The sequence below is a fragment of the Littorina saxatilis genome, linkage group LG5, assembly GCF_037325665.1.
Source record: "Littorina saxatilis isolate snail1 linkage group LG5, US_GU_Lsax_2.0, whole genome shotgun sequence".
Classification (NCBI taxonomy): domain Eukaryota; kingdom Metazoa; phylum Mollusca; class Gastropoda; order Littorinimorpha; family Littorinidae; genus Littorina; species Littorina saxatilis.
Genome location: NC_090249.1, coordinates 37113879 through 37123593, shown reverse-complemented (window position 1 = coordinate 37123593; position 9715 = coordinate 37113879). Strand labels below are relative to the sequence as shown.

The 9715-nt window shown below is 41.7% G+C and overlaps 1 protein-coding gene across 1 annotated transcript; it reads right to left on the bottom strand.

Annotated features, from left to right (window-relative positions):
• Positions 1-4237: 4237 nt before the first annotated feature.
• On the bottom strand, positions 4238-9372 carry LOC138967029 (uncharacterized). Its single transcript, XM_070339486.1, has 2 exons — positions 7871-9372; positions 4238-7476 (listed from the first exon to the last, which is right to left on the bottom strand). Exons 1-2 carry the CDS (start codon positions 7968-7970, stop codon positions 6992-6994), a joined length of 585 nt encoding a protein of 194 aa, XP_070195587.1. The 5' UTR covers positions 7971-9372; the 3' UTR covers positions 4238-6991.
• Positions 9373-9715: the final 343 nt, after the last annotated feature.

The window sequence follows — 9715 nt, the reverse complement described above, 5'->3', positions numbered from 1 at the left end:
TTTAAGTTGACTCAGAGGATAAACATTTATATTTGAAGTGAATGGATATTATAGAACCTGGCATTCTGTGTGTGTGTGTGTATGTGTGTGTGTGTGTTTGTGTGTTTGTGTGTGTGTGTATGTGTGTGTGTGGGTGTGTTTGTGTGTGTATGTGTTTGTGTATGTATGTGTGTGTGTGTGTGCGTGCGTGCGTGCGTGAATGCGTGCGAGCGTGCAAGCGTGCGTGTGTGCGTGCAAGCGTGCATGTGTGTGCTAACTTGGCTAGAAAACAGTTTTATTGTAATAATAAGAAGAACATTTATATAGCGCTAAATCAAAAACTTTCGTTAAAAAGGCTTGCTCTAAGCGCTTGACATCTAAACTAAAACGTCATTCACACTCTTTACAATGATGTACAAGAACTTCATGTCACACTCTTTCATTCAGTGGGTTTTACTAATAGGTCACACGAAAAGCATACCACGTGGCAGCTGGTCATAATGACCAGAACTAAGGCCACACCCTTGGCTAATTTATTGACACAAAAACCCAATGAGGAAGGAGAAAAAACAAAACTCCTCTGTAAAGCCGACTGTAATGTGCGGAGGCAAAGTTTCCATCCATGAATATTGATTTACTGCTTCTGACCTCTCCAAATCAATATCGCACTGTTAACAGAGGCCGATATAACGATGTATTGCCCGTAAACAGGTGCGTAGAAAAAGTGGTGCAGTGTCAGTAATACCACCCCAAAATTCAGTCGTACCAGTAACTGATGAAACACGAAGAATGGCGCGGATTTGGAATGAATTAAAAATGACGTGATCTGTATATAAACGATCGAATGTGTACAGCCAGGAAGAAAATGCAATCAAGCAAGTCACTGTGTGTGTATGAGTCTCTGTGTGTGTGTGTGTGTGTGTGTGTGTGTGTGTGTGTGTGTGTGTGCGTGTGTGTGTGTGTGTGGGTGTGTTTGTGTGTTTGTGTGTGTGTGTGTGTGTGTGTGTGTGTGTATGCATGTTCGTATGAGTGTAAGAAATGCATCTCTAAAAAGTGCATCCACTTTGTCTCGAATAAGACACCTTTAGCGTAATTTTACCCCAAATAACTGCTAAAGCTCCACAGCCAATATCAAAATTAAATACCCTACAGGGTTAGAAGCGAGTGGGTGCTGTTCGGTCCACAGTGGCATCAAAATTCAGGTGACACCGTATTGTTAGTGAGAAAAGTAACCGAGCGCAAAAGGAATGGTAACACCCGCCACTTACGTACGTAGTAGAAATGAGAACCCGACTTTCTCCGTGCAGAAGGTCAAACCGTTGATAACCTATATCAGAAATCGGAACGCGTCAGCGCTTTATTTTGTCATTTGTCACTTCTAAGTGAAAGCGGCTTTGCAGCTCTGAAATAAGATCGAAGAATGCCCTGAATTTTTCTCCCTCAGCGCGACAAAATTAATTGATTTCAGTGGGATTTTTCTTTTTTTCTTTGATTGTACTGACTGCTGCCAGTGACCCACCCAACTAGAGCGAGATAGTTTCATTCGTTTAACAATTTATTCTTTGTGTTCCCATTAAAATGTGTATCTGGAGCCGACCAGAAAATTCGGTTTTGCAAAATATGTTTATTGAAGATGAATATTCTGAAAAGACAGGCGTTACGATATTCTTTCGAAATATATCCTACTACATTGTTTCCAATTAGTTAATCAACTAATTCTGCCTTTTTGTTTTGTCATTTGTGTGTGTGCTTTTTTGTTGTTGTTCTTGTTCATGTTGTTGTTGTTGTTGGGTTGTTGTTGTTTTTTTTTTTTTTGTTTTTTTTTTGGGGGGGGGGGGGGTCTTATCTCTACATGATTAGCCGATCATAACATACCCTTAAAACAACTTACCAGTTAGTGTGCAGGATTACCAATCCATTGACACAGAGAAGACTGATTTCGAAGGGAAAAAATATGTTGGCATATCATCTGGACGTCTGTATGTAAAGTATATTATGTATGTAAGAATTGTTTATAAAGTTTCATGGAGTCTGATCTGTCCAGTAGTTTCTGGGAATCGCTTCACACACACACAGCACCACCACCACTACCACCACAACCACTACCACCCTCCTCTAAATTCCCAGTCTACCTGAAAGTAACAGTCTTTGTCTCAAGTTTTATGATATTTCTATTCATCTCAGATTTCCTTGGCGTATTCCGAACACTAAATTCGTGACTTTGGGTGTGTTCATTGCCTTCGGAAACGGACGCACAAACGTCCCAATAGCAACGATTTCATTCACAAAAAGAGCCCCCAAAGTCTACTGTGACTCTCTTTGCGGCTCCCGTGGTCCCTACCTCCTGTGGTTTACATGAAAAGGTGGAACTAATTCCCCAGCTATGCAGGACTTAAATCAAATCTGAGGTTGAATGTAACAGTGTTGGTCTCGAATCGAACATTCGAAGGAGAGTTACCTCCCGGCGCGTTGATCAGTCAATAACGTTTTCAATCTGCTGAGCGAGAGGTTAATCCCCTTTATCGGGAGCTCTTCTCACGTGGAGGTCTGTTGTGTTATGACGAACACATTCGGGTTTGAGGGATAAGGAAACTGGTCGTGTTTCATAGGAGCAGCTGAGATCAGATTTTTCGAACTTTTTGCACTTGTTTAATAGTGCAGCATTTGATAAATTTAGGAGAAGAGAAGGGAAATGTGTGTCGGACTTTCGAGTCTGAATCACGATTTCCGGTGTGGCAAGGCCTAGGCCAACCTCTACGAATCCCACGGTCAAGACCAAGTGACCGAATTTCACGTGTATAGAATACATGTCTGCTCGATTTTTTTATTGGTCCGTTCCGATTTTTCCCGGTCGATTTTGAGGGTACCCTTATTTAAGCGGCGGTCACGTGATCCCTGTTAAAAGACATCTTTAATCCGAAAGCTGATCTAGAAATTCAAGTGAACGGCCTTAACTGGCATAGAAGTTTGAATGAAATGACACGGGAATTAGTGCTTTAATTTGGGTGCGAAGTGTAGGTTGAAACTGGTTCCGGTGTAACGATGTGAGATTGGCCACTCTGTCACCTTTCCCACTCCACTCGATATATACTCGAGATTGAAATGTTGTTTCCTGGTAAAATTAAAGAAATTAACTTTTTTTTAAGACACAAAGCATGTCAGTTTCTTGCATGTGAAGACCCCAAAATTCGATTTCTTCGAAAACGTGTACCGAGTGGTTACGTCCCTTAAATTAGGATGAATAAAATTTCTAAGTTTAATTTTTTTTTTTTTAATTGGTTGGACAAATTTGACCCCACGAATTTAAGGTACCCAAGGTCCTCGTCAGTACTATTGAAGGGTGTCTTTTGTTCAGTGTGGAGTTCATACAAGATCAACGAGGCCGAGTGGGAAAGGTGACTGAGTGGCCAATCTCACATCGCTACACCGGTAAAGGGTATCATCTTTCTCGTGTAACTGTAAGGCAATCATGTATGCCACTACATATCTGTTCATTCTTCAAGGGAGACTGAAGATAATTCATAAATCTAAATACATACTAAAGATCATCAACGCAGCTGCTTCCTGTGCAGAATTGGGATTTTGTATTGAATCAATGTTGTAACACCTAGGCCAACCTGCTGAATAATTCAGCAACACAAGTCCTGCTGTACACAGGAAGCAGCCAGCCTGTTGATGTCGGGACATGTGTTAAGTTGAAGGGTGCTCTTACGACTTATATATCTGTGTTGGTATGCTTCATTGTTTGCTTTTAAAATCTCTCGCACAAAAATAAGATGATAATAAAAAATATCCTGTCCTACAGGCACAGTGTAACGCCACTTGAGGACTAGCCTGTTGAATACAATGTAGAATTTTTTTTTTAAATAAGAAACAAAAGTATTGTCCATTATAGGTGTGAAATAATGTCCCAGCTAAGAGTTGTCGGTCGTGTTGCCGGTCACTTGACTGCATGGATACAGATGAAACTTATATTTCAAGTCCTCAGTGACAGCAGCGGCCAATGTGCGGCAGGTGTTGTTAATACGCTACGTATGTTCATACGCATGGATCCGGGTCGTGCAGTTACCTCAAAAGGACTTTGGATTTACACACACACACACACACGCACGCGCGCGCAAACACACACACACACACACACACACACACACACACACACACACACACTCTCTATCACACACACACACACACACACACACACACACACACACACACACAAAGACCATGGTCACATACACCATAGAAGACGGAAAGATATCAAAACGTCATTATTCATTGCGGCTTTCAACGGGAGTTGTATGTTACAATAATATACTGCTGAACAGAACGAATACATCAAGCGGTAGACATGGATTTAATATCTTCAATCTTTTCAATATGGATTGTGATCAACCATTCATCATTATGGCAAGTGACAAAGCATTGAAGGTCAGAATAATAAATTTGGATTTTAGAGGGGGTTTGTGGGTGGACACGATGAATCATAAAACTGAGTTCACTTGGGTAGTTGGGTGGGGTGTGTGTGCTTGTGTGTGTGTGTGTGTGTGTGTGTGTGTGTGTGTGCGTGCGTGTGTGTGCGTGCGTACGTGCGTGCGTGTATGTGTGTGTGTGTGTGTGTCTTTTATCTATACATCTCTCTGTCTCTATGTAAGTATCTCTCGGCACAGTAATCTCAAAGCAAACGTGGCTACATTTACTCATACACGCCTATTGTCAATTATTTCCACACAAGCCAAATCCCAGGTTATAGTTTTTGAACCGTGAAAAGTCCGGTCTAATTAGTCGTGAGCTACGATTCGGGATCATTAACAGGATCAATACCTACGTCATTGCTAAAGACGGAGAGTGTGCACATATTTAGTACAAAGGCACTTCAAGGAAATATCAAGGGCTCTCCATAAGCTTTTATTTGTCTGAGCGAAGCGTGTGTCAAACGAATGTACACTTTCTTTATTTGGTGTTTAACGTCGTTTTCAACCGTTCAAGGTGATATCGCGACGGAAACGAATGTACACAGTGTTGAGCATAACAAGTGGCAAAACATATGCCGAGTAAGGCACAAGTGGCAAAACAAATGCTGAGTTAGAGTGGGGTGTTATACCCCTGTCACGTGGAATAGGGGATTAGGTATTGAAAGAATTATTTGTCTCAAAACAGGCGTGGACGGTGATTTGCTGTAAGAGTATTTGCAGCCCCGATTTCTGACCCACGACCCAGGGGGCGTTTGGCTGTAGGCTATAGGCTTTAGCTGTTGCTCTGATAAAGTAGCACAACACAGTCAAAGTCAAAGTCACTTACAATCCTGACCACAAAAAACCTGTTTGTTTTATTTCTGAAAACTTCGTTTGCAGATCTTACGATCGTTTCTCAAAACATTTGCTCAGATGAATTCTTGAATGAAACATATATATAGTTTCTTGCCAAATTTGTATGAAAGTAGTTTTTGATAACTGAAAGTAAGTTATTTCAGAAACAAAAGTAAAGTGTGGGAGAATAAATCCAAGGTAAGCGTTTTGTCATTCACCTCGTTCAACACAAAGCAGATGAGAATGAATATCTCGCCTAGCAACACCACACCTCCCCTCCCCTCCCCTCCCCTCCCCTCCACCCTCAACCGTGACAAAGCATTCGTAAGTAACCCAGAGCTGCAATGAATTCATGATTTAATTATGATGGCAATGGATGAATTAATTAATGTATTAACTATCAGCGTCTAACTTTCAAATGTTTCAAGGAAAATGTCCTGAGTACTTTCAAACAACTGGCTCTGCATCCCAAAGCTGCGCCGTGAATATTCCAAAATGGAAGATGGCACAATAAATAGGAAAACGTCACCTCGGGCAAGCATTCCCTACTCCCTCCTCCCTTCCAAGTAAGCATTAAAACATACGGCTTCATAAACTGGCCGTAGCACACAAAAAAACATCGAACAAATATGGCGATACTGTAACATACTGCGCTTGCATACTAGTTCCAGCCTTGTGGAGGTCGGACTGATTATTTATCATTGTCTGTGATCGTGAAAAGAATGTCACAATTGCTCGTCGAGGTACTCTTCGAATGCTCCATTGTGTTCAACATATCAGATCTAGCCACGCATGTAAAATGACATGGTACCATCTTGTATGGCTGCTTTTAGTGCATATTGGGATTTTTGTTCGGATCCTCTAAAATGCCACATTCACTAAAGCTGGGGGCCACGGGACCCTCTGTCGAACGTCTGTGGGGAACCCTGTTGACGTTCCCTTTCAAACAGCCCACAGTATTCGTGTTCCACTGTCACAAACCTGAAGACACAGAGTGACGTAAAGAATTGACTTTCGTCACAAACGCAGAACAAACGTACGAACATACATTCGTGTACTACAATATAGGCCGGCTATGTACCTGTAAATCTCTAAGTGGCGTTTCTGTGGGTAATCTGTGTCTTGGTTATCTTAGAACGACCACAACGTACAGGCGCATTCCTGATGTGTTGTTTCTCTCAGATATCGCTTCCAAGATCGTCATGCTCAATTTTGGATGATCACAGGGCATTTTTGAAGCCATTATCTGCTTATTGACAGAGTTATTTGGCCTAATAAGACCATAACGCACATATTTTATTATTGAGGACTGTTTGAGAATTGGTCTGGGGGAGTCGTGCACACACACACAGAATCTTTCTGCCATGGACGTCTCCATGAAGATTAAATCTTGCCGCTGAATCGACCTGTGAGAATCACAACGCGCACACAGATTCCTGTAAAACCATCTATATGTCCAGGATTGTAATTACAATATAAACAGATCCTTGTCGTTACAGTTTCTATTGATATCTGCCTGGGGGATCATAATAAACAGATTATTTTAACACTTAATCTTGTAAACATCTTCATCGAGATTGCCTCTACAATTTCATGATCTGTTGCCTGTAATTTTAATAACAATCCATTCTAACTCATCATGGCTGTTATACACTAGTTTCAGCATCTGCTGTCTGTAATTTCACAAAACAATCCAATCTAACTCATCATGGTTGTTTGAGAATGGGCCTGGGAGGATCGTAACGTATGGACGGGTTCCGACTGTCGTAGCGTCTCCTGGGGAACGACTCGAGGTCCTGCTCCTGTTCGTCCGCCCATTGCACACGCAGGGGTTCCGACAGTCTCCGGCCGCTGAAAGGCCGCACGGAGGTCCACCTTGACGATGGCCTTGACGATGACCTTGACGATGGCCTTAACGATGACCTTGAGGGTGACCTTGCAGACGTCTCCACGGTGATAGTCTCCAAGGAGATCCTCGTGCTGGTGCAGGAGGGGGTGGTGGGAGTGAAAGGTCTCTGGCGTGGTGGAACTTGCGCAGGATCCGGAAAAGAAGGGTGTACGGTTCTCAGCTCTAGGTGCTGGAGTTGTGCCCCTTGTTCATCTTGCTCGTTGTAGTCTGCTTTGTCTTTCTCTTTGTCTTTGTCTTTGTCTTTCTCTTTGTTTCTGCGACCCGCGGAGTTGTTTGTGTCGTCTGTGATAGATAAAAGTAAGCCACTAGGATCAATTTTTTTTAAGTTTAAGAAAGGGGTGCGAATTATTGGAAAGCAGAACAAACAAATTAATGATTAACAATATCAATCAATTTATAGTCAATCAGTTAATCAACCAATCAATAAATCAAACAGTTTATCATTCAATCAATCAATAATAAATGAAACAATACATTCATATATGAAAAGGGGCAAAAAGGTGAATTTCTCTGATGTTTTGAATTTCAAACTGGGCTCTTGACTTCCAAAACACACACACAAACACACACACATACACACACACACACATAGCTACACGGACACACACACTGACACACACAGACACGCACACGTCTACACACACACACATCATGATTCTACAGTGTCTACACTTACCGTCATGGCGACACAGCCTCAAGGCCTCTTCGAAGCAGGAGGAGGTGGACACAGGCTGGAGGAACACCCGTGTTCTGTATTTAGCCATCTTCGCTATCATAGCAGCATCAGGTCACAACAACAATTAGGCTGTGTATTATTCTTTACTGCCGTTCTCGACAAAAAGGGCTAGGCATATTATAACTATTTTCAGTCAAGCATCTTCTTCAAAATCGTCCTGCCTTCAAAGCAGACGACAAGCAGACGACAAGCAGACATCAAAATGGTCTTCCAATGGAGAATTCGTTTCTTTACAAAGTCTTGCAAGACTAAGATAAAGTCTCGCAAAAGAAAGGTCTTGCAAAAAAGACAAGGCAAAACCCTCTTCAATAACACATCTCAATCAGAATCAGCAAGATTACATGGATTCTTTCAATATCAGAGCATTCTTCAGTGATGTTCTTGATCCAGAGAGCAACGCTTAGCAACCTTCACTGATTAACACAGCAGCACCAAGTCACACATGACACTTAAATATCACTGTTCACCGCTATTCTTGGCAAAAGGGCTATTGTCATTAACATGGCAAAATCAAGCCACATGGACAACATCAAATATTACAATATGTTTTAGTGCTGTTCTTGAAACAGGTAACAAGCCTCAACCAGCTTCATCCACGTGATTCCAGGAAATCATCACAATTGCAACCTTTGGCTTTCAGAGTTCTCCACTTAGCACTGTTCTTCGTACAGAGGGCAATAGGGACACGGCTGATCTGAATGCCAGGTCTTGACAAAGAGCTGGTCATTGCTGTGTCACTGTTACTTGTCTTTCTGCTGCTTTTTTATGCCTGAGGGTAACCAGGGAAATGACACCTACAGTCCCTCTGAACATTTTGAATCAGAGTTGACCTGCGCTGTGTTGTATTTGTTGTCAAATGGTAACGAAGAAAATGACACTAACCGCCCCTTTAAAAATGTTGAATCTTCGTTTACCTTCTTCCCGATAGTTTGCTCACATTGAAGCTGCAGCACAAACCACTCTCAGCTGCATTGATACTCATGGCACCGACACTTTTGCAATGTCTAACTTTTTCTTTATTCCTTACAAAGAAGATCAGCCTGTATAGATCAGATCACTGGAATAAAGAGATCCGGTCGGTTGTACACATCATGTGGGTCTGGAATCACCAAAAGTACATCATGGTGTCACATGTCTTACTCTTCCTGAACGAGAAACACTGAAGACTTGCAGAAAACCCCTTCATGATTCTTGAAGTTCTTTCAAGCAAAAGCTGTTTCCAAATGTATCAATAATCACTCCATGATGATGGCCTATTTCCCACTACTATCCTACGTCACAAGAAAAAATAATATAAACTCTACACTCTTTCCTGGTGCTAAATAAAATATAACTTCACAAAATGTCGACACTCAACGGTCAGATCATGTGTCACAAGTAACAAGCTTCAACTGACAATGATATAGAGTTCGATCTCATTGAATGTGAATCTTCCAGTGAAAGCGACCAGTCTGAAGCCATTTCAATTTGAAGAAAGCCAGCCAAAATAAGAATGGAGGAGAATACTTCCACGGTTCTATGCTTTTGATCCTACAGGATATTGGAAACATATAATACACATGTCTTTATCCCTGTTGGCTAGGAATGGGGAGACTTTCACAAACGTGTTTCTATTCTTCGAGAACATAGGTCTGTTTCATGAAAGATCCATTCACTCAGGTCGGACGCTAACTCGGTTGCCGTTTACTGGTAGAGGCGGGATTTTAAGAATGCAATGCCTTAAGAAAAGTCCTAAAAGTTCAAGTCCTTTCTGCAAACTTTCAAGAAGGGCATGGATTTTCTATG